This window comes from Trachemys scripta, chromosome 4, assembly GCF_013100865.1.
Source record: "Trachemys scripta elegans isolate TJP31775 chromosome 4, CAS_Tse_1.0, whole genome shotgun sequence".
Classification (NCBI taxonomy): Eukaryota; Metazoa; Chordata; order Testudines; family Emydidae; genus Trachemys; species Trachemys scripta.
Window position 1 is genome coordinate 68,913,290 of NC_048301.1, and position 24,644 is coordinate 68,937,933.

At 44.5% G+C, this 24,644-nt stretch overlaps 2 protein-coding genes across 5 annotated transcripts in view; one reads left to right on the forward strand and one right to left on the reverse strand.

Moving 5' to 3' along the window:
• VTI1B (vesicle transport through interaction with t-SNAREs 1B) lies at window positions 1-23,677 on the reverse strand. Of its 3 annotated transcripts, XM_034769368.1 has the most exons (7): window positions 23,554-23,666; window positions 22,272-22,312; window positions 14,609-14,667; window positions 8,342-8,533; window positions 5,392-5,565; window positions 2,318-2,379; window positions 1-274 (listed from the first exon to the last, which is right to left on the reverse strand). In XM_034769368.1, the coding sequence occupies exons 4-7, from the start codon at window positions 8,522-8,524 to the stop codon at window positions 178-180; spliced, it is 516 nt and encodes a 171-aa protein (XP_034625259.1). In that variant the 5' UTR covers window positions 8,525-8,533; window positions 14,609-14,667; window positions 22,272-22,312; window positions 23,554-23,666; the 3' UTR covers window positions 1-177. The 3 variants fall into 3 exon arrangements, with proteins under 3 accessions (XP_034625259.1, XP_034625258.1, XP_034625260.1); XM_034769367.1 differs by lacking the exons at window positions 22,272-22,312; window positions 23,554-23,666 and adding an exon at window positions 15,989-16,104; XM_034769369.1 differs by lacking the exons at window positions 14,609-14,667; window positions 22,272-22,312 and having other exon boundaries at window positions 23,554-23,677.
• Window positions 23,642-24,644, forward strand: part of LOC117876877 (retinol dehydrogenase 12-like) — a 19,785-nt gene continuing 18,782 nt past the window's right edge. Inside the window, exon 1 of one of the 2 annotated variants that reach the window (XM_034769362.1) lies at window positions 23,642-24,064. In XM_034769362.1, the coding sequence (XP_034625253.1) occupies window positions 23,667-24,064 (398 nt within the window). In that variant the 5' untranslated portion in view covers window positions 23,642-23,666. The remainder of the gene's footprint in view (window positions 24,065-24,644) is intronic. The other variant, XM_034769364.1, reaches the window with a different exon arrangement.

Sequence of the window (24,644 nt, forward strand, 5' to 3'; positions counted from 1 at the left end):
TCTTTTTCTTTAACCGCCATGTCTTTCTAGAGTCAGTACCTGACAGCTCAACCAGAGGACTTTCAACTGGACTAGACATCTCATCCACTTCTGGCGCTACTGCCACCCAGTTTCTCAGCTATGTCCATGCATAATCCTTGAGAAACAAAGGGGAACACCAGTCTGGGCTGTGCAATCTCAGCTCTTCCGGAAGAACTTGTAGTAGACCACACCTCCTAGGATGGCTAGTTCCAGGATGATGATGACAGACAGCAGCAACTTGTTAGTCATAACTCTAGAAAAAGAAAAGGGAGTTTAGGATCATGATGGCTAGGGCTCTTGAGAAATATGTAGGACTGTCCTACTACATATGCTCCAGTCTGGTTTAAAAACATTCTTTAAATAAGCACTCCAGCTTAGATCCTACCACTGAAACTTAAGCAGCCAACAAGCTTTCTTTTGAGATAAAGTAACAGCTGACATTAAATGACAAGATGTAAAACTTTGAGAACTATGTAGATAATTCTCCACAACAGAAGTACTCTAAGTAGGAAGATGGGATTAAGCAGTGTTCTCCAACAGTTCTCTGGGACTTCTATTTCACTACTTGCAGTACTGCAGCATTCTCTTTGCCCCTTCTCCACCCCAGCTTGTGGATATTTATCTAACTTTTTATTTCTCACTGTAAGATAGACAAGACTAGCCCATGTTCACTCAAGTCTTATTTCTTGGGAGTAAAGATCCCCATGTAGGACTTAATGCCAAGACCACATTATTGTGCATTTATTTGAAACTGCAGAAGCCACTACTACTCAGTGTTTGGCCTCTGAACAGCAACCCATTTTACAAGAGTATCCTCTAATATCTTTTAATCAAAGACCATTTTGGCAGTCTTACATTTAAGTGGATAATATCTATAGATTCCAAGGCTAGAGGGGACCATTGTGATAAGCTAGGCTGACTTGTATAACAGAAGGCCATAAAGTTCCCCAACAATTCCCTTTTGAACTACAGCATACACTCCCTCCTCTACCAATGCTTTCCCCAAAATATTCATTTGTTATTGTCACTAAAGTTCAGTTTACAGAGATGACTAAAGCAGGTCATCAAGAACTCCCACTGTATCAGAGGGTAACCACATTGTACTCTTTAGAAGAATTACTAGTGACAAGTTAATTCAGAAGCAGGTTAAAAAGTTGACTTTCCCTTTTATGTTCATGAGAACTTCAGCCCCCCAAAAAGCCACCCTCCAGCCTAAAACCAAATCAGTAGGCTGTTTGGATCTCTACAAGCTTCGGTAAAAAAGTTAGTTTCTTAAGAAAACTGGTCAATTTCAACATAAAAGAAAGTTAATGGAATGTATGGAGGATGCCACTTAACACTGGTGTTCTGCTCTAGAATAGAAGGTGAACAGCACAGACTAGTGCCAAAATACATTATTTTTTAATAAGCAAGTCACAAGGATTCAAGAAGAACCAATAAACTTAAGTAGTTAGGCACCATATAAGTGCAAGGTAACACTATGAATTGATACTCAAGAACTAAGCATACATTGTTGATTGCTTCTGCTTAGTGAGCAGCCTTTTTAAGCTATCAAAAGCAAACAATGTGTTAGCAGGGGATAGAACAGGGCCCATTCTATAAATGTATGGTGCACATTGCCCATGAATAGCTGTCAGCTTGTTCCTTTATCTCAAAAGGTGTTGAAAGAAGAGATTAATGGAATAGGGAAGACTATAGGGGAAAAAATTAAGACTAAGAAGCCTATTAAATAAACTTGAGTGGCACTCTATTGTTCAACTATTCTAAAGAAAAATAGGTAGTGAAAGTAAGGCACCTTAATTTCCACTTTGCATTTAACTGTGACACTGAGTACCTTTCCCAGACCTGAAGGAGCTCTTCATAGCTCCAAAGCTTGGCTCTTGCCAACAGAAATTGGTCTAATGAAAGATTACCTCCCCCACCTTGTCTCTAATATTCCTCCATGAGCAGGTATTGAAAGATTCCACAACACTTAGAAAGGAGAGAGAGAGAGACTATAGCTCATTTATTTAAGCAAATTTCAGTTACATTCTGTTTACCTAAAATCCCCCAGCAGTTCCAGCTGTTACAGTATTTTAAATTTCCTTTGCTGTGTGCTGTAAAATTGCTGCACCATTCTATCAGAGGTGACTGTCTTTGGGTACTAGATGACAATTCCTGCACCGTAAGTAGTTTTCTGGGTGTATCCTACTTTGAAATTTAGAAGAAAGGCATAATTGTCTGGGATTGGTTATTAGTGGAGGCTAGCATTGCTTTAAAGTTTTAAAAAATAAAGTGAATTCATCATACTACTCACCTTTTTGACATGGAACGCAGGATCTTACGGGTTTTGCTTAGGTTTTCGCTTGTGTTCACTAACTACAAAGAAAAAAACATTAGTTTCTACTTATTCTGAAGTGAAATATGAGGCACAGAGCCAAACCCTGTACTCTGACCCACAGCCAGCAGTTGGTTGAGGGTACAATGAATTAAGCAAACAAAAGATCTGGGTTCAAGAAGAACCTTCCTGTAATCTTAATGCTCAGGCACAGCATTGTTGCTCTAAGCATCACCTAGAAGATGGATCTCAGGTGAGGAACAGCTGCATTATACAGTAGGTTGCCTGTCAAGGTTCACTTGTGATTACTCAAGCCAGGGATGTCTCAAGTGTGGTCAATGCCCTCTCCAGGAGGAGAGAAAAGCAATAGTAGGATTTGTCTAAAATACTGATTTTGGTAAGTTGTCTGATATTTTCAATGGTGGTGTTCCAATTGTACACCACCACTGAAAACTGAAGGATTTTTTTAAAGGGGACCATCTAGTAATGAGCAGCAATGTATCATGTTGTCAGATGCTATCTAACAGGGTCATGGGGGGAGCTTACTCCCTCTTCCATATTATTAAAAATAAGCAAAGCATTAGTGAAATGAGGCAGCTACAATTTTGGGAATGGTAGTGCGAAAACAAATCAGGTTAGAGAAAGATTTAATACATGGGCAGAAAAGGAGATTAACTAATCTATTAGTTGAAAGTTAACATCTATTACAGCCTTTACACTATTCAGTCAACAAGCAGTTTCTAAATCACCTAGTAAGAAACAAGCAAAACAAATTAGGGTTAGATTTTTAAAAGCTATCACATTATAAACAATTCAGGTGCAAACCTGAGACTCATAACAGGTGGTCATTACAGCTTTCAGTATAAAATTGTCAGCCCTGTTCCAGAAGTTCAAGGTGTGTGGGTGGGTGGAGATGGGTTGTGAGGGAAATCAGACCAGTTGTCCTTATTGAGTCAAACTAGGGTTTGTCTACACTAGCACTTCTATCAGTCAGGGGTGTGAAAAAAAAAAAAAAAAAAAAAAAACCACACCCCTGACTGACGTAAGTTTCACAGACAAAAGTGCCGGTGGCGATAGCACAACAGTGGCAGGAGAGCATCTCCTGCCGCTCATTGGGGGTGGTTTAATTATGCCAGCATAAAGCAGCTACACAGGAGACCTTACATTGGTGCAGCTGCTATAAGGTCCATAATGTAGACATTGCCTCAGAGCCACTTTAGAAGTGCATGCCACTTGCCCTCCATTTACATTCACAAGCACCCTTAGTAAATGGATCTATTTATGCCCAGGCTTTCAAAACCATACTCCTTACACCTAGTGCTTTCACAGAAATCAGGGTTTACAGATCATAAAGCAAACAAGCTGTGATTCCAGCTCGTTGATGCCAACACTAGCACCTGTTATTTTTCCCCCATGAGTGGAATTCACTCATTTCACATAAAACAATGATGACTCCTATTACATCCTATGTAAAAAAGGATTTGTGATGGCAGATCTGTACCATTCTGCCTGCCAAGAGTCCCCACTTTGGGCACCTTTTTTATAAATGGATGCAAATATCCCTTGCTCACAGCTCTGGGAGAGTCCACAAGTCCATTTAAAAACAGTTAAGGGCACATATACAAAAAGAAAGTGAACTTGTATTTATTACTATTTCAGTAGAGGGAACAGCATCCAGAAAGCACACTATAAATGCATAACTCCTTGAACGAGTTTAATAGGATGGTATATCCAAAGGACTACGTTAACTCTTAGCTTCAGAAGAAAGTAGCTTTGACAGATGCAATGTTTTGGAAACAGAATATTTAGGTTATTGGATCAGCTGTATAAATGTTGTACATCTTTATAGGCTGGCTATTGATTGTATTCCTGGATGAATGGATGGTTCCTGCAGGAACTATAGTTAGAAGGTAGTGATGACTGTCAATTCCCAATGCTGAAGCAATTCAGGTAACAAGACTTTTGAAGTTTCGCCTCCCAGGAAATAGCCTATGCTGGTTTGACCTGATTCAAGAGACCCGCTGACAGAACTATACAGACAGCCCTACTCTGGGAGAGGGAGTCACTCACATTAAATCTAAGCTGATATGAAACTGGGACGACGGGTAAATGTACACTTTGAGCTAGAGGTCTGATTCCCAGCTTGAAGACCTTTGATTAAGCTATCATGCTAAAAATAGAAATGTAAGTGCTGCACTGCTGGATTCTATTCTTTCTTGTGCATCAATATATTGGTTTACCAGGTTTCCATTACTTGTGTGCAAATCTACTGAAGGCAACAGGATTGCAGAAATGCAGCCAAAGATCTAATGAAACTTCATTAGTGGTGATACTACTCACAAATAACCAAAGCTCAACTGTGCTCAGGCTTAGTTTGCAGAACTAGAGGTAAGAACACATCTTCGCTTGTTAAGTGAGCAAATTTGATACAGAGATCCTGGACACAATGACTGGATCAGAGTAAAACTGCACTTTGGTTCGGTCAGGGTTAGGATTAGGCTTCAGTGTTTAAAGTCTGACTTTTAGGTCAAGTTTACATAGTTTAAAACCACTATTAATAGTTTACATTATTAGTTGTTGGGCTAGTTCCTGCCTTAGCCCCAGGGAGCTGGAAGAGACCTATTGGGTAATTTAGCTCATTTCATCCACATATTAAGTCATTGAAAAAACGGATTTAGCCTCTTCCATTTGCATCACACTGTCAGGGTGACAAAATGACTAATGTTTAAACAGGATGCAGTCACTAGCACAGGACTCCAAACCAAACTGAAATGAACTCAAATTCCACTTCACAGTTTATTCCTCGTAACAAAGGCTTTTTATGATGGAAATTTATGGGCTGCTAGGCTGAACAAATGGGGGCAATTTTTTATTTGTCACCAGTCTACCGTCCTCCACCCTGATAACTCCTTCTTCCCAGATGTCCATATCGCAGCTTTCATACCCAGGAAGTAAACATCTGATGGGAGCACCCAGATCTCCATCGATGCTACCATTCCCAATAGATTAATGCCAGGCTGTTATGTTACAGTGCCAACAGCTTTTACACTCACTCTGCTTTTGGTGCGTTCCAATTGCTCTCGCTGGTCCCCAAGTTCCTCGATTATCTCTGTACCTATCTGATCCGTCTCTGCAGCGATCCGGTGTGAACGGTCAATGCTCTGAGTGGCTCGGTTCAGGCTCTCTGTCCCCTGGAGAAGCAAGCCCCTCTGCGACTGCAAATGAGTCTAAAAAATAGGTTTTACTGTTTAGCTATTAAACAGGGGAGCAGAAACATACTGGCTTCTGATGGATTCTAGAATTGAGATGCATCGCTTTATAGACCATGTGTCTATAATGGTGACAACGTCCTTTTAGGTTAATAGAAGCAGAAAAATCAATGTTTGAAAATATATAGTAGGTCAACTCTGTATTACGTAATATTAGCCCTTACTATAGATTAGAGATTTATCTGCAACATTTCTACAGAATAGAGAGGAAGCTAGAGTTAAATATAACAAACTACAGGAAAAGGAGGAGGAAAGAGGACAAACTCACTACAAAGTTATAAGAGCCAAAAAACAGATTTAAAGAGATTTCCTTTACATCCTTAACCACAACCATAAAATGCAAGTAAGTCACTGCTAGAGGCTGAAATATGGAGCAAGAGATGCTGTTCCATATTTAGGTTCATTTGATTTTCCCCATCTTAAACTCAGTTGTCCCCCATTCACTCAAAATCAGTAGACTGGGACTAGAGCAGAGAATTCAGGACTCTTCTTCACTACCATCTGTATCTGTTGTAATATAGGCTTGTTGCATATTACCACAAACTAGAACGTTACAAAGAAATCTATCTCCAGTAAATGCAAAAACTGGGACTAAAGCATTGGTTCCCAAACCGGGGGTGTGTGAAGAAATTCCAAGGGGGGGCACGAGGCTGCCTGGCCCTTGAATTCCCGGCCAGGGAGGCTAGCTCCTGGCCCCTCCCCTCCAGTCCCACCTCCCTTGTAGTTACACCTCCATGCAGGCAGCATGGTTTGCGCCCGCCCACCTCCCAGACTTTCAATAAGCCAGTCCTGCTGCTCTGAGCAGCCTGGTAAGGGGGCAGGAAGTGGGGGTTTGATAAGGGGCAGGAGGTCCTGGGGGGCAGTCAGGGGACAGGGAGCAGTTGGATGGGGCAGAGGTTCTGGCGGGGATAGTCAGGAGACAGGGAGCGGACGGGGGTTGGATAGGCATGGGAATCCGGGGGGCCTGTCAGGGGGTGTGGATAGAGGTCAGGGCAGTCAGGAGACAGGGAGCAGGGAGGGGGGTTGAACAGGAGGTGGGGTCCCAGGAGGGGGCGGTCAGGGGACAAGGATGGGGGGGGGGGGTGGGTGGTGGGAAAAGGGGGGGGGGGGGGGGCTGAGGGTTTCTCAAAAATTAAAAAGGGGGCGTGATGCTGAAAAGTTTGGGAACCACTAGAGTAAAGGTACTCCAGCAGAGCAACTCAAGGATAGCAAATGTATTCTCTTTAGAAAACCTCTTTTGGAAACAAGAAATAAGATTTCCTGTGTCCTATCACTTGCATGATTTTAGGGGACAAATAAATATCTACTCTAGGAAGCCAAGAAGAAACAAGCTGTAGTTAAATAGATAGAGGTCTGGGGTAGTTCACACACACAACGAAACTACATTCAAAATAGGGTTAAAAGGATCATCTTAAACCTAGCAAGGACATGAAAAAGGAGTCAACTGAAGGGTTAATCTTAGAGCTACAGATGCGATATGGGAAAGGTTTTAAAACATTCTGGTTAGAAATAAATCTGTCATATTTTCCTTCCTTTAATCTCACTTCCCTCTGCCACTAAGGGATACTTACTTAAAAATAGGATCTTTGTTTTTATCTGCTCCTTTTATCCCTACCTTAAGTCATTCCTTCATCTGCTGCATTCACAATTGGTTGCTGTGGAGATTTTTATGAGGTCACACAATCAGAGGATTTCATGGGAACAAGCAGCAGCAGATGGAATGCCTGGGCCACCAAAATCCTCTTTTCATGCAAATAAGTAACCCAAGTCACAGAATGAGAGAGGCTCACTGACCTTGGATCAGAACTGGCCCTCAGAATAGAATATTTTCCTAAACTTTGAAAAAGGCTTTACATCTACCATCCTGTACTAAGGTATTGTAAGGGAGGCAACAAATGCATCATGCTGCAATATCCAGACAAATCAAGGATAGCACCTCAGTCTTCAAAGTTTCCTGGCTTCTGTAGTTTTAGATCTGGTGAAAGATATCCCGAAAACTAAAGTAATCCAACCACAGGACAGGTGCAGGATGGACAGCACCACAAACTTCCCACACAGATCAATGTGCCTCAGAGTTTTAAGACTGGAGGTGATTTCAGTCTCTATAATTCAGTCATACTTTGCCTTAACTGTCTACAGTGCAAGAAATAAAACGAACAAATCTGGTACTTAAAAGTTTTGAATGGCCTGATCAATTTGCTACTTAAATAGATGGCTTCTTACATGTACCTGGATTATTTAACAGAATTATTTTAAAACTAGCTTTACCATTGATCCTACATGGTGCATTTAAATATATACTTCACTCACCTTTGACAGTGAAATGAAATTGGTCATTTAATTTTTTTCCTGCACTACTACTAACTGTGCTGTAAGGAATGTTTAAAGAAAGTATTTTAGTATGTTTAATGAAAATCTATTTTTAGGTTTTTAAAAAAATATTGAGCCAAATGCTATTTGAGCATCTCTTAAAAAGCAAGTTTGTTATTTTGAGTTTATTCTTTCATTCTTACCAAGTTGACACATGCCTTTTTTTAAAAAAAGTTGCAGGTACAATTTTCCTCTCATGCGAAATACTCCCTATTATCCAGAGTAGGTTTACAGCCAGGTTACATGCGCTCAGAAACTAAGGAGGGTAAGATAGAAACACTAGCTAGCACAGCTAGCTACATCTGAAGTCACTTTGTGTCACAATAGAGTTTTAAAATATAGTTAATATCTATTTGACACTCACACTCTGCTCATTTTCCACGGAATAGATTCCGTATTTTGTGTCCCCCCGACTTCCAGGGCCCAACCCCAAATCTGTGCTTTTAATCTCTCTCTGGAACATGGCAAGATCTCTCTTGTAGGTCCGGATTCTGTTCATCATTTGGTTACGGAAGGACACTGGGGCATATTTCAGTTCTTCTTCCATCTCCCGCAGCTTTGAAGAGAAAAAGTAGTTATAAAAGTACCACATTCATTCTACTAATATAGAAGGGTATTCAAACTATGCCTAACCCCAAGCTGTACTTGCAACTTGACAGGAGTCCAAAGGATGAACCTATTTTGTGAGGGAGAACATTGTAGTTGCCCTCATCTATTACAGAGGTGTAGCAGCACACAAATCTACAGGCCCCAGCAGCTGCTTGGCTCAAGATGGAGTGCTGCATACCAGGCCAGGAGTCTCCACAAGTCACACCTTCACATAAACATATGGGACAACCAGATTACATGATTCCACAGGCCACATTTTGTCCAACCCACAGCACAGAGTTCATACTGTGTTAAACAGTCTTCCCTCAAAAGAGTCCAAAAGTTAAAGAGGTAAGTCCCAACAGTTTTGTAACAGTATCAGATATTCTCTGAATTAAGATCTCAAGTTTATGATTTCATTTTTTGAGGTGAAAATATTTTGAAAAAGGTCATACTTGTCAGTATCGTGTCATCAGTACCTTCCATAATTTGATTGGTATTGTTACTCACCATCCCAATAAGAACAAGAGACTACTAAGACACTGGTATACATGTGTACTCTGGTATAAGACATGGATTGGGGAATGATTCAATGAAAGAGACTAAAGCCAAAATTATAAGGTTGATTTTCTATATAACATTTTGATAGTTGTATTTTGTCCTTTTTCACATTATTTAAACGGTTTTAGGTTGGTGTCAGGTTTAGGTTAGGTTTCCAATCACATCTACACAAGCGGATAGGCCATCAACCAAACTTCCTGATCTGAACTCTGAGGGGTTCAGCAACGTCTCTAAATAGGACGTGTGACTAAACCTGGGTGAATAACTGATTTTTCAGTTCGCTGGCAGTTCCGAAAAGTTGTTTGTTTTGTTTTTTTAAAGAGGGGGAAGGCCTCAACCAGAAATTTTCTGGAATGTTGGGCAAATCAAAAAAAGTCAACAAAAATTTCATTTCTGGTCAAACAAAATGCTTCATAAAAAAAGCGTCCAGCTCTATTTTGAGTCGAGTGGGACCATACAGATTTATGGATCTCTACACCAATAATCCTTTGATGGATCACGAAAGAAAGGCAATTACTAGAGATTCATAGTTTAAGGCCAGAAGGGACCATTAGATCATCTTGTCTGACCTCTTGTATATCACATGCCATTTCATCCTGTTACCCAATATTGAGCCCAATAACTTGTGTCTGGTTAAAGCATATCATCCAGAAAATCCTCCAGTCTTGATGTGAAGATATCAAGAGATGACAAATCCACCACTTCTTCTAGTAGCTTGATTTTCAAATCTACTGTGTCATGTTTCAGAGGTTCAAACAAACATGGTTCTTAAAAACTACAAAAACCCAAATGATATATTATCACAAAATATACGGGGTCAAAAAGAAACTTCTGGATTGTCCTGTGATGGACAATGCACATCAAGGCTAATGTGAATAAAATATGCAATCCATATATCTAGTACAGCAAGCTATTTCACCAGTGTAACTGACCACCATGTCTGCAAAGCTATATGCTACAGTAAGTGGAGTTTAAAACATGTATGTGTTCCCATGGGAAGAACCAGGAAAGAGTACCGGGACATACGTGTATACTCAAAGAAATAAAATTTTAAAAGGTAACCATTACATAATTATGGAGCAGAAATGTTAAGCCTATAGTGTTATTTGTTTGGGGGTTTTTTAGGTGTAAAGACATTTTTGCGTTGTTTACCTCTTCCGTTGCCCCAATAATCCTGTATCGCATTGTTCTTCTTTGAATGGCTCTGCATATTCACACTTATGAGTATTGTGCCACCTGGTGCTACCTAATAGTAGAATCTTCTCCAAGCAGTGCCCATTAAGAGTGCACATACACCCTCTTCTACCCCCTCCTCAGCATTTCCAAATGTTCTCAGGGCGAGGCTATATAAGGGGAACAGCACCCTCTACCACTTCAGTTCCTGCCAGCTATTGTGCCAGACAGAAGTGAACCACTCCAATCCATCTTGGATCCAGGGTTTTCTCCACGGTAGTGCCAGATAACAACAAAGAATTAAGTGTAATTTTTAGTATAGTAATAAATTTAGATAGTTTAGTATAGCTGGTGAGATTCAGTTCCCTGTAATAGCCGAACCGAAGAAAAAGAAAAAGCCAAGATTTAAGAGGTGTGCTGGTGCCCAACTATCTTCCTGGAGACAGTGTGATGCATCCTGGAGTACCCAGTCTTGTAAGGCACCGCACCGCTACCTCCCCTTAGAGCTGGGGTTTTCACAACAAAAATTTTGGTGGCCTCAGAGTGCGGTCACCAACTCTTGCTTGTGGCCAGTCTGACAAATTTTCCTAAAATACTTAATTAACTTTAGGAAAAACAAATAAATATGCACACACAAATTACAATGATTTGGAAATGCATTTGTTGTTTTGGGTTTTTTTTTTTGCAGACTCAATTAAAAAAAAAAAATGTACAGTTGTATTTTGGTGCGCCTAGCCCCCGTTGCCTCCTCCAGCCCTCACCTACACCCCAGGCTCCCCATCTCCCCCCCCCCCCGCTCCCCTACATTGCCCGAGCTCCCTTCTGCAGTGTCACACCCCAGGCTCACCCTGCTCCTTGCCTCTTGACCACCATGGTGTCCAGTAAGGCCGGTCCAGCTAAAGCCCAGAGCTGGAGCCCTATGGCTGGGGGTGGGGGGGAGGCTGAAAACTGGAGCCCCGCCACCCCACGGGGTGGAAGCCAAGAGCCTGGAGCCCCACAGCTGAAGCACCAAGCCTGTTGCTAGAGCCCCAAGGCTGAAGGGGAGTTAAGCCCACCCCCTTAGCCCCACTGCTTTGTCCCTTCCCCCATCTCTGCCCAGGAGGCTGTCATGACTGCAGGAAAAGCCTCTGGGGGCACATGTGACCACATTTGAGAAACGTTTCCTTAGAGCAAAGGAGTCTTGTCTGTGCTTTCTGTGGATCAGCTCCCTGAAATCAATAGCTCTCGCAGCACAAGCACTACCTTCCAGGCCTCCACAGTCTTTGCTCTCTCTGTGTAGGTAGTGATAGGTATGTACCAACCCACCCCAACTCCCACGAGTTCTTAGAGCACTCCCTGCCCCTTACCCACTGCACACTCAGAATTACCAGGTTCTGTTACCAAACAGCAGTACACACATCAGCTTGTAAGTTTCAACTCAGGACAAGCACCTCGCTTAACATCACAGCACTTAGGTATATTTAAATGAAAACAAGAATAAGTGATAGTAAGAAAGGATATTGGAAACAAATGATTACATACAAAACAAAATCATAACATGCTTTCTAAAGACTAAACTTACCTAACAGGTTAAAGAAGTTTATTTCACCCAAAATCTTCTGTAGTGTTTTCAGCCAAGGCTGGCTGAGACCCCACTTTCATGACTGCAGACAAGCCATCCATTTACTTATTCCTAGGTGCAGGATACCCGAGTGTTTTCTTGCCTTCTAGAACTACATCCAAAAGTTTGTTATCTTTCCCCACAGACAGGATAATTCCCTGTGGCTTGTTTATGTCTGTGTGGTCCTTTCCTGTTTACTTCACATCTCTTTGTTAAGATTTGACTTCAGATGTAAATGGACATCCATTGTGTTAGCTCACAATGTTTAATTTACATCCTGAAAGAGATGCATATATCTTGCCTCCTGTCTGGAGAAACCAGTCTAAGGCATGTCACCTTTTGGTGACCTGCTTTTACCTTAGATGCTTAAGAACATAGTTTTCTGGAACAGATGCATAACTCCTTGCACAGTACACGCACATACATTTCAGAGTGATATTGATGACCAGTGACACTGGCTTTCATTTGAGACCTTACACAAGATTCTTTGGTGAACTAGAATCTACATACCAGAATTCAGAGACTCCTGTAACCCCTCTGTATCCCTCTTTTACCTGACACGAAGATGTTTTTGGGTCACAGGTGGACGACCATCTTAGGTTTCTGAAGGGTCTGGGGGAAGGCTGCTCTCCTTCCGGATATTCTGTTTGCCAGGTTTTCATGTCCAGAGTGCATAAAGTGAAGCAGAATAGACTACAGCTACTACTGCTTAAAGAAGCTCTTGCTGGTAAACCTTCTGGTTCCAGATGGTTGTCAGATCAGAAATCTAAAACCGGTTCAGCTCCTCCAGCAACCCAAAACTGTGTACAGGTTCCAGGATTTTGGGATCAGCTCTGGATTTATCTATTAAAACCATCAAGACTTTGAAGGCACTCTTGGTGGGAAAAGGTCAGCTGCCTTCCAAGGAACCTAGAGCCACCGTAGCGGCTATATTAGTTCCAAAAATGAAGGCAAGGGAGAAGACAGCCATTCTTAGCAGTGCCAGATCCCATGCATCACGCCTATCGGAGCAGTCCAAGTCTGACATTGGCTTCGGTGGTTCCAACCCTTAAACTTAAATCAGCTCTAGTTCTGACTGAACATCAGAGGCATGGATCTGAGAATTTCTCTGGATCAGGTACTCTCCACGTTGGTGGGACTGGCTCCTTCCTCTGCTCCTGTTCTGGGACTGCCCTTGGATCCAAACACAATTTTTTCTGTGGTGGCTGATGTGCACCTTCCCCATTCTGAGCATTCCACGAATCCGAGTTATGGATAATTGGCAAATAGGCTTTACAAGTTCTGCAGTTGGATTCCTCTTCTCAGTTAAAGAAAAGAACACAGATGATTAGTGTCTCTCCAAATCAATCCATACCTCCTCCTAAGACTTCTACAAGGTCGCCACACAGATTTTTCTCATCTTTTATCTCTCACCATCCTCTAGGTCCATTGTTGTCTCCTATAAGGTCCATAGCGGATCCGAGGTCTGATCATCATTTAGAGAGAGAAGAATTAAGAGACTTGATTTGCTCATGCCTTCTCAGCCTGGGTTCCCGCACTCATTTGCTTCTCTTATGGTTATGTTTCCAGATCCCAGCTACTGGCAGTCCTGGATTCTATGGCCTTATTGGGCTCCACCACAGGAATGCTTCAATCAGCCTTCTTATGAATGGAAAGGCAATGTCCCGTCTGAGAAAGATTTGATATCTGGACAATCCTTGGATCTGATTCCACCACATCCGCCTGCAAATCAGGCCGTTGTGCCTGACACTTTCTGATTTCAGCCACTCCTCAGGGTCCTCTGTCTCTTCAGGTAGTAGGGCGCTGGTCTGCTTAGCTGCTGATCCACAGTCCCGCAGAAGGCTCTTCTCCCTAGGAGAGATGTATACCTCCTTCCCTGGTGCAGCCCAAACTGAGCAGGGCCCTCCCTTTATACTTCCTGCCCTGTCCCGTTACTTCCGGTGAAGTGGGTGGGGTGGGTTTGACTCCACCCACCAGGGGGAGGATAGTGGTCCCTCACTCAAGTCGGAGGTAGACCACTCCACCTCACCGCACTCTGAGGCCACCAAAAAAATTAATCGGTGTGAGAATCCCTGGCCTAGCCTTCAGAAACACTCAGAGCAGGCGTAGAAAGGGGTACACACACATTTTAACAAGCACTACTTGGAGAGGGTTCTACCGTTGGGTGCCATAAGCCAGCACAAAACCCATAAGTATGAATATACAGAGTCATCTTGATTTTTAATGCTCTGCCCATTATAGGTTTCTGGCAGAACAGGATTAGAATGCTCAGGATCCATAACATGTTGACAATCGCACAAACCCAGGAAGAAGAAGGGATTAGACTGCCATGTTCAAATGATTCTAGGATGCAGAACTGCAACAGAAGAGAATGTAAAGCAGGAATTCGCTGCTTATCTCTTGGGAGTCCCCCTGCAAGACCAAGAATCCTAAGGATTGTGATTGCACCTCCAGCATTCTGTTTTGCTTGGTAATAGTGAGGTGGCATTTTAGTTTAATGCTAGTGAAAACTGCAGGCTTGACAGTCTAGATAAATGTGGTTCCATTCTCCAAAACAGGTAGAGGATGTGCCCTCCGCACTAACCCTCATCACGATTGAAGCACAAGGACTTGAATAAACCATTTCTAAGGAGAAAGGGAAATAAAAGTATATGGCTGACGTCGCATTTGGGCTTCTCCCCAATGTCACAATTTCAGCCACATCCTTACCGTTTCATTTGCCTCCCGTTGTTTCTCATCAAATTCTCGTATTAGTTTCTTCTTCTCTTCTGGAAGAAAAATGGAACCACATCAAATATGCTACAAGGAAATTAAAACAGATCTCAAGCCAGCATAGCATGGGAACATCATACAGAAGACTGAGTTAACAAGAAGAGGCTGACTAACAGTACAGCAGGCCAAAGTTCAGCCTAAAATGGGGACCACCAGAAAATTCTTATAAAGGGCCAGAGAACTTAAAACCCACCACATTGTGATCAAGAAGTGAACACACAAAGCAACACTGGCCGCTAGTTTTGGAAGACCAAAATATTGCTGATTTCTTAGACGCCACAAACATCCATTCCCAGGACTATGCTGAAAAAGGTGCTTAACTCAGGAAGGTGATAAAGACCCATGTTGGTATGTCTCATAAACAATTGCATATCTTGGTATTTAAAGTTCTGTAAGTTGAATAGATGTTAACCCGAAGGTCCTGGTCAAATTCTAGTCCTGGGGGAATTCTGCACCACTACACATGTGAAGAATTCAAGTTCCCAGCAGATTTCTTTGCTTCCCCACAGAAAAATGATTTTGACAGGGAAGCTGCAAGAGCAGACACGCACCACTCCCTAGCAGCCCAGGTACAATGTTTCGGGCATCCAGAACAGCTGGTGGACAGGTAAATCACTGCGGGGCTGAGGACACTACAGCCAGTGGCTCCTACCCTGAGCCAGGATCAGCTGCTAGTCCCAGCTGGGCTGGAGGCAAGAGAGGATGGGACTTCCTCTTCCCCTGCAAGGAGGGGTTGCGGTTGTGTCAGGCCCAGACCCAGAAATCTCCCCCAGCTGCAGGAAACTCAGCATCCTCCCCTGCTTCCTGCCCCCATCACTCCTCAGCTATGGGGGGAGGGGTCACTGTACAGGGAGCTGCTCTCCCGTTCACCCAACCCCTCTGCATCCAGACTTCCCATACCTAGCAAGCCTCACCCGGTACATCCAGTACCCCTCTACTCTTCCATACCTGAACCCCACTGCACTGAACCTCAACCCCTGCATCTGGAGCCTCCCCCCCCCCCACCCCCAGACCCCTACTTCCAAACCCCCACCTTCTGCACCACCCTGAGCCCCCACATCCAGACTACCACGCCACTGAATGCCAACTAGCTGCACCCAGACCCCCACCCAACCCCATCAACCTTTACTTGGAAGCCCCTGTAGAGTCCCATTCCCCCTACACCTGGAACCCCACCCCCACGGGTCTCTGTGCATCCAGATCCCCCCACACCTAGACCCCCCCACTGAGCTGCAAGCACCCAGATTGTCCCACACAGAATCCCCTCACCCCACACCTGGATCTCCCCACACTTGGATCCTGCCTGGTTGAGCCTACCTGCCCCACACCTGGTGCACCTGGCGCAGAGGGGCATGGCCCCAGTGTGTTTTTGGGGCAGGCCCAGACCTTATGCTGTGTCAGGGTCAGGTGCAGCCTCACTGCTGATTCCATGTCCTGGGGGTGGGGGGTGGGAGAGATGCAGGGTGATCTTCCTCCTTCATGCAGCCAGTGGCCCGTGCTCCCCCACTGCCACGTTGAAGCCTTTATTATTGACAAATAAAACGTGCAGAAAACTTGCAGAATTTTAAAGTTTTGTGTGCAGAATTTCATGTTTTGGTGCAGAATGCCCTCAGGAGTAAAATTCCATTTATGTAATTTCATTCTACCTTCTTAAGTTTTCCCTGCAGTCTCTACTGGATACAGCATCCTTCTCTTACTTTGTTGGACAGCTACTGACTTCAGCAGTAGGTGAAGAAATTCATGTGTCTATAGGTGATCTAGAATCCTTCCAGTAAGAGGTGCTGTCAAGAACTCAGACAATAATACTGAAATAATGCCTGAATGCACATCTCCCTTAGCTAAACTGATAATCCATGTCACCCCAATGAGCTATGTATGTTTCAGTTTTAATGTGGATTGCCCACTTGCTACTGAGTCCCTGTAATGAGTGTCTGGGCTTTTGAAGTCAATGTGTTGTGTTTTGTTTTAAACGAGCCTGAACAGATACACATAGCATTTGCTAGATTCTTTTACCTGCAGAGCCCATCGCACCCTCATACTGCAAAGATCATTGGGAATGGTATTGTGTAAGCATAATCCCTTGATGCTACAAGAAAGCAATAGTGTATGTTTTTTTATAAGCTTGCAGAAAGAGCTTGAGAAGGCCACAGAACTGGTTTAGAGCACAGTAAAGGGAAAGGGCAGTCATGTTTGCAAGAATTCTGATAAAAACTATTGTTTCTCTCTCCTGGAATCCAGTGCAAGTTTGTCCTGACTTCAAACAAAATCAACCTAAGGAAAAAAACCACATGTTAATATTGACATAACTCATCTACTTCTAGTGCAGTATTATGAAGAGACTACAGTCTCTCCATAGTTCCAATAGCAACAAGAGCTCTATTACAAGGTCAATTTTCTGTTATGAAGTCCCGCAACTCTGGTTCCCTAAAGAACTTTCAGTAGGTAGAAGTTTGAGAAAATATCGAAGTCTTTAAAATAGCTCCTTTTATTTTCTTTACTTGTCCGACTTCTGTTTCCCTTTCAGCCCAAAGGGAAATTAGACCATAATATTTTAATTGCAAGTAGCTTTTGAACACTGGCTCAAGCTGTCAGCTAACAAGGAAAAATTATGTTCTCAAATGATACAAAAAGGCAGTTACTCTAACAGTATGGGTCATGACACTAGCTGTCAGTGCTAACATAATGGTTCTTACCTTGTGGTGCTATAATAGACTCCTCACTGCAGTACTAAGGGAATAAGAAGCTGTATAAAAATATATATTTTCTATTCATAAGGGAATGCTGCACCAAAAATTAAAAATTCCACATCAAAAGACTAAAAAAAAAAAATCTGCAAAATTCGGAATATTTAGTCAAAACAACAATATAATCACACCAGTTTCAATTATTTTGGTAATTTATTTCAAAATTCCTGTCAGCAAGTATATCTAACAATACAGACAACAAAAATTCAGGAAATGTTAACAGATTCCTTACTAGGCAAATTAACACAGAACTCCGAGTAATAATTCATTTAAACTACAATACAAAAACGTATTGTCCACACCCCTCAGAAGCAGCGAAAAGGCTTGGGGGAGTCAGAGGTAATGGAGGAGCTGAAGGAGAGGGAAGCAATTGCTGGGAAGAAGCCTGGGAGTGAATGTGGAGGATTGTTGGGTGAAAGTAAGAAGTATGGAATGGGGATTTGGGTTTTTTTGGGGGGGGGGAATTGTTAGGGAGCCTCCCCCATGCAGACCCTTGCTGACCTTAGCCTCTCTCATTCAGGCACATCTGCCCTTGTCCCCATGTGTTCCTGCACCACCATCTCTGCCATCCCATGTGGCTCTGCAGCCCCACTCGGCCACCCCCTCCCCATCCCCTTGCGGCCCCCTTCTGGTCCTGAACCCTCACTCAGCCACCAGAGTATTTCTGGAACAGCACAGATCAGAAAAATATAACTATGGAATTTTCTATGGCACTGCTGTTCCTTCAAAGTGATGCAAGAAACTGTCCAAAGTACTTGAGAAAATTCCCACCCACTTAAATAACCAGATTTCCACTTTTTGGCTGATGCATTTTATCCGGGCTTGAATATTAATATACCTCATTATACTCATTCCAAAACCCTTTTCAAAGCTTTGAGAATCACTGCGCGTGCGCACACACAACAAAATGCAATCATGTCACGAATAGAAGATGGTCAGTTTAACACTCCAAAGTAATACCACAGAACAGCATAAGACAAGATGCAGAGAATAGTTTAGCAAATTGAAAGTGCAGAGTTAATAGCCAATTTGAATACAAACAGGACTTTGGGGGTTAAAATTTCTATTCTTGAAAGAAGTGTTGTTACATTGTTAATGACTATGAGTAGTCAGGACCTGGGTTTCATAATCCTCATAAAAAGGTATCTTTAGCATCACTGTGCTTCCTGGTATCACGCTAAGGCATTACTTTAATGCCAACAAAAAGAAAAGCATCACTTAAGTCACCAGTACAATTTACCAAGCACCAGGGCTTATATCCAAGAGACTAACTCTGACAAGATCCCAAACCTGCCAAGATCTCACACTATGGTGTTTTTGCTGTGTGTAAATTAGAACCTCTCTCTTCATACAAGTAGAAGTTACTCTTGTACACAACTACTCACTATTTCCAAATACAGCTACAGCTTTGTAGTTAACATTTTATTACTCTCTGCCATCTCCAACAGGCTTTTGGTTCTGCAGAATTTGATTACACCTCTACCCTGACATAACGCTGTCCTCGGGAGCCAAAAAAAAAAATCTTACCACGTTATAGGTGAAACCGCGTTCTATCGAACTTGCCTTGATCTGCCGGAGTACGCAGCCCTGCCCCCCACGGAGCACTGCTTTACCGTGTTATATTCGAATTCGTGTTATAGCAGGTCATGTTATATCAGGGTAGAGGTGTCGTAATTTGTGTCCAAACCATTAACCCCTAAATCAACCTAAGGCTGATGCTGATATTCATAATGCTGTATTTTGCCTATTTTCATGCCTCCGAATAGCGTACTGCAGCTTAAGTAAGCAGCCAAATAATTGCAAGTGACTATATCACTACTACTGTAGTTTGAGAAAGAAAAGTGGTCTAAATGGTGATAAAGGGTAGGAGGTGTTACTAAAAAAAAAAAAAAAAAAATTATAATGGTTCTAGCCTTATGGAAAAGTCAGAATAGATCTGACAGTCTCATTCAGAACAGTCAGGATTAAACTGCTACTAGAATGTATCAAGCCAAGACTAATGCAATAGAAGGAACAAAGCTTTGGAGGAGCCTATGATGTTATCCATGTGATCATAACAGGGCTAAAAAAAGTGATTCAATTCCTCTTAAGAAGAAACAGGAAATAAGTACAAATCACTTTACTTTTTAGTAAAGGGTAACTGATCAATATTGTTTAGAAATCCCACACTGCCCTAGTATTTTACATAGATATAGAACAGAAAATTTTGCATCTTGGTCAAGGAATTTATCTTGTTTATATAAAGAGAAACAACTCTCTAGACTTGCATCCCTCCACCAGAGCCCAAGAATTTAAGATTCTTATCCCCCAAAGAGTTTCAGAGGCAGCCAAATTCCCTTTAAAGTAACATGTTTTATATTATCCAATTCTGAGGAAGGCTTTGGGGGACTTTTCAGAAGACAAAGCCCCTAATTAACTAGAAGCAGAAGAATCATCTAGTAAAGCAATACAGTTACACTAGATGGGGAAATTCTTGAATTCCCCCCAAACCTCTTGCGAATTCTTTCTAAAAGCATTCTTGGGGATTTTCCTGGTTTAAGCAATGATTTTTAGCATTTACAAAGGTCTCCTTGTAACAGAAAGTCATCCTTAAACATATAAGCAGCAACTCATTTCTCAAGACCCTCAGTTCTCCATCAAACTTTAATGATCTATTTTACTGAAAAACTTTCACCATCACTGTTCATAAAATGACTATTTAAAAATAATAATAGAGCTATACAATAAAGTCAACTTCCTGCTTGTTGTTCTGTTCCACTTTTGAATGTGGGATAGTGTTCTAGCTGGGTTCTTTCATTGCTCCCCTCACTGTGAATCAGAGTGCCTCCCAAAATTATAAAGTGAAGAGTAATTTCTCACTCTTCCATATAGCGAACCAGCAAAGGATGGATTATAGGGTTCGTGGGACGGAAGGCTTGGTGGAGTTATGGTGGGAAGGCTGGGTTGAAAAAGTAGGTAATTTATTTTGCTCTCAAGGAACTGAGTTTTTAAGTCAGTTTCAATATCAAGCAAGATCCAGATTTGTGGTCCATTCACCAAAAAAGATCCATTCTTCTGAACACACATATTTCATTCTTCTTGTTGCTAATACGCTGGTTCCAGCAGAATATAGCCATTTTGGAAGGTCATCATCATCCCAGATGAGGTAATTCTTAGGACAATTTTAAGGAGAGTTTTGAAGAGGAGAAGACAGACTTTGAATTCAACTCAGTATTCAATGGGGAGCCATTTGACAGTGGACCACTGGAGTGTTGTGCTCTCAGAGACTGAGCATATAGGCTACTATATTATAAACAACCTGTAGCTTTTTATAAGGTTGGTGGTTACATATTATGTATAGAGAATTACAATAATTAATCCCAATGGTCACATGACTAACATGCCTAAAACAAGGACTATTTGCCCTATTCACTCTTCTGGCAGGGAAAAGAAGTCAGCTGAGTAGACTTGAGGTAATTATGTGTCAGGCTTCTCCGAAGTAAGGGAGCTTCCTGACTGTGAAGAGATGCACTCATATTGCTAACATTCCCCTTGTCAGGCCACTTCCCTTTTTCAAATATAACCAGAATTCACCAGATGAATTAAAGGGCCACCATCAACCTTTAGAGAGATACTTCCATTACAAAATGTTTTATCTACTTATCAGTATTTGCTACACTGAACATTACGAAAACTGAAGAATTTGAGGAAAAGCTATTTTTCCAGTATTACTTTCTGCCTTTGACAACATTACACACAGTATTTCACTTTAGGAATCTTCTCTAGATTATGTGGGTCTCACATAGCAACAGAGAAGAGAAAATCATTTAAAAATAGGAAAACATAGCAGTAAAACTACAAAAATTGACAGGAAGACTCAGCCAGCTGTACTACTGGAAACTGCTTTATTATTAATTCATTTGACTAGATTTCCACCTAACAATCCTTAAGCAAGATTCCAACAACATTTCAGAAGGGAAATGCAATTCACCCAGTAGACCTAGAGCAGGGGTGGGCAAACTTTTTGGCCCGAGGGTCACATCTGGGTGGGGAAATTGCATGCAGGGCCATGAAAGTAGGGCTGGGGCAGGGTGTTAGGGTGCAGGAGGGAGTGCAGGGTGTGGGAGGGGGTGCGGTGTGCAGGAAGGGGCTCAGGGCAAGAGGCTGGGGCGGACGAGGGGCGCGGGGTGTACAAGGGGGCTCAGGGCAGGGGGTTGGGGTGCAGGAGGGAGCCCAGGGCAGGGGTGCAAGGAGGGGTGCAGAGTGCAGAAGGGGGCTCAGGGCAAGGTGTTGGGGTGCAGGAGGGGTGCAGTGAGGGCTCAGAGCAGGAGATTGGGGCTGAGGGCAGGGGTGCAGGAGGGGTGCGGCAGGGGGCTCAGGGCAGGGGGTTGGGGTGCAGAAGGGGCTCAGGGTGCGGGCTCCAGCCCGGCGCCACTTATCTGGAGCGGCTTTGGGTGGCAGCAGTGCGCGGCCGGACTCAGGTAGGCTGAGTGTCTGCCCTGGCCCCGTGCTGCCACGGGGATGGCAATCCTGCGGGCCATCGTTTGCCCACCCCTTACCTAGAACAACATTAAATGAATACCAGGAAAACTTTCTCCACACAAGAATGCAGCTCTGCAGCCCCATAGAGCAACACTGCCTCTCCTGTTTGTGCTGAGATCGAAGCCAAATGCCCAAAGCATACAAATACTTACACAAATTTCAGTAATTCCAGTGATGTCGGTGGGACTGCCCAACGGCAAAAATCATGCATAAGTGCTTACAGGGTTGGAACCTTAAGTTAACCCAACAGTAGGCATGCTCAAGGGTGAAAGCTACCAAAACTGGCAATAACCAACCAGTAACATATAGCAAAGCAAGAACTACTGAAAACCTACACCTCAGAGCGTGCCCTCCAAGACAGGAAAGCCACCAGCAGCTGCAGAGGAGAAGAGAACAGGAGAATTAGCTCAAAGGCAGCAAGTGGTATATCAGACCTCTGCAGACATTGACACATTCCCTCTCTACATAGCTTTTTAAAATAATCTTGTGAATTTAGTGCTAGTGACTGGTTCTGGCCTGACAATTTCAGAGACTGAAGATCTTCATTTATCCATAGAATATGTATTATAGGGATAGTCCAAATTTCCCCATCAGTGCCTCATGCATTTAGCCAAAACCATCTTAAGGGTCAGACTTCTATCTACATGTCCCATTCAGTTTTTGGCCTCTTCCAAGGATGCCAATAAAAGGGCCAATTAGCTTTGGCTAGTTGGAAAGCTCTGTATTCCATTATCAATCCCCTGAGCTAAGCTGCCCACAGCATTATCCCACCTGCTTCACAAAGTGAGAGGATTTCTGTTCTGAAAGTTGAACAACGCTGTCCCTGGAACCTACAAGATTTTCGAGCTGATTTGACACTTGTTACTTGCATCAACCCAGAAATACAAGTTCTCAAAACCATCTCTGCTCCTCTGCAAGCTACAAACTGACAAGCGCAAGTGTCCTGACTCTGTGAGGCTACATTGCTTGCTACCGAAGGCCAGCACGAGGATTGGGAAGGACCGAACACGGACAGGAAGGGGCTCGGAGAGAGGGGATTTTGATGCAGCTCTAGCCAAGGAACACACTTCAAGCTTTGGGCGCTGCGGGATGCCCCAGCCTGTCCTGGCTCAGCGGGGCGGGGCGAGTCAGGCACAATCCAAGCGCAGCTGCCCGCCGTGTGCTTCTGAACGCTTCCGGCTCCCCCGGAGCCCTCCCTGCCATTGCAGGGAGGCTCAATAGCAGCATTAGGAGTTTGGAAATCGTTCCCCCGACTGCCCCAAGCAGCGGGGCGTGGGGACGAGCCGAGTCCCGCTGGCCGGGCCCCGCTCTGCGCTCCCCACGGTCACTTGCGCCAGCGCTTGTAGCGACTCTTCAGCCCAGGAGCCGGAGGTTTCGGAGGCGGCCCTGAAGGCCGGAGAAATCTGCCCCAAAACCTAAGGGCTCCGGTTCCCAAGCAGAACAACTCCCCGCCCCCGCCAGCTCCGGGGGATCCCGACACCGCGCCGCGGGGAGACGCGCTCCGCGCTAGACACCGACCCGGTGGGGGGGGGGATTCCTGCTCCCCTCCAACGTAACAACGGCCCCGCGCTCGCCCCTCCCCCCGGCACCTCACGGGCCGCGCCCGCCCTGCCTCACCGGCCGCGCTCCCCCGCAGTCTCTCCGGGACGCCCCGCAGCTGCGCCTGCAGCCCCCGGAAGATCTCGTGCAGCCGCTCGAAGTGCTCGGAGGAGCCGGAGCCCCGACCCGCCATGGCGGCGGCAGCTGCCGTCTCCCGGCCCTCTCGCCTGTTGCTAGGATCCCAGGCCCATCGCCCGCTCTTCACAAACACTTCCGGGACGCGAGTCGGGGCTTCATCGTGCCGGCCACTCGGCCCGCCCGGGAGGGTGCCTTCCATAGCGCCTGATGATCAATCACTCGGCACCGCCCCTGTAGCCACGAGGTTCACAGCGCAGTTCCCCACCGCCTTGCGAGAGCAGCATTCGGTGTCTGAGTCGCCATTCCCGAATGGCACTAGCCCGGTTCAACGGATCAGGCACTATCCTTGCCACCTCGAGAGGGAGGCCCCGAGACTCCGTGCCGCGCACTGCATGTTGGGAAGTGTAGTCCTGCTGTGGGGAGGATCACGCGGCAGTCATGGGACTTTCAGGTAGGTAGGTCCCAAGGCGGCGAACGACCGGACCTGACAATGCTGGGTGGAGCCTCCTCTCGCCTCTCTCCCAGCTGCCCTTAATCGCTGGGGGTTTCTGCCCCAGCCTTATCTGTAGGGTTGCCAGTTTTGGTTGGTCTATTCCTGGAGATTTAATCACATGACACTCTTTAATTAAAGATTAATTTTTAATTCCTGCAGACTCCAGGCTGATCCTGGAGGGTTGGCAACCTTATGATTGTCTGTCACAAGGGGCGCAGCCATAGGGTTACCATATTTTGTGCCTCCAAAAGGAGGACACTCCAGGGGCCCCAGCCCCGCCCACGCCCCAACTCCGCCCCCTCCCCTGCTTTGCGGGAAGCCTGAAGCAGGTAAGGGGGAGTGTGGGGGGAGGAGGCGCGGCCCAGGCTGGCCCCCCGGCGGCTCCAGCCTGGGTCGGCTCGGGCCCTGGGGTGCCGGCCCCCGGCCGACCACCCTCGGCCCGCCCAGCACTGCCGGCCCTGCGACCCCGGACCGGCTCCCGGCCCCTCGGGCCCGGCCCCCCGGCCACGCAACCCAGGACCGGCCCCGCGGGCCCGGC

Coding starts and splice junctions, on each gene's coding strand:
- VTI1B (XM_034769367.1), bottom strand. CDS start 16,025: ATGCCCCTCTGCGCCAGGTGCACCAGGTGTGGGGCAG. Junction 14,668..15,988: donor GTGCACCAGGTGTGGGGCAG/GTAGGCTCAACC, acceptor TTTTTCTTCCAG/AAGAGAAGAAGAAACTAATA. Junction 8,534..14,608: donor AACGGGAGGCAAATGAAACG/GTAAGGATGTGG, acceptor TTCTCTTCAAAG/CTGCGGGAGATGGAAGAAGA.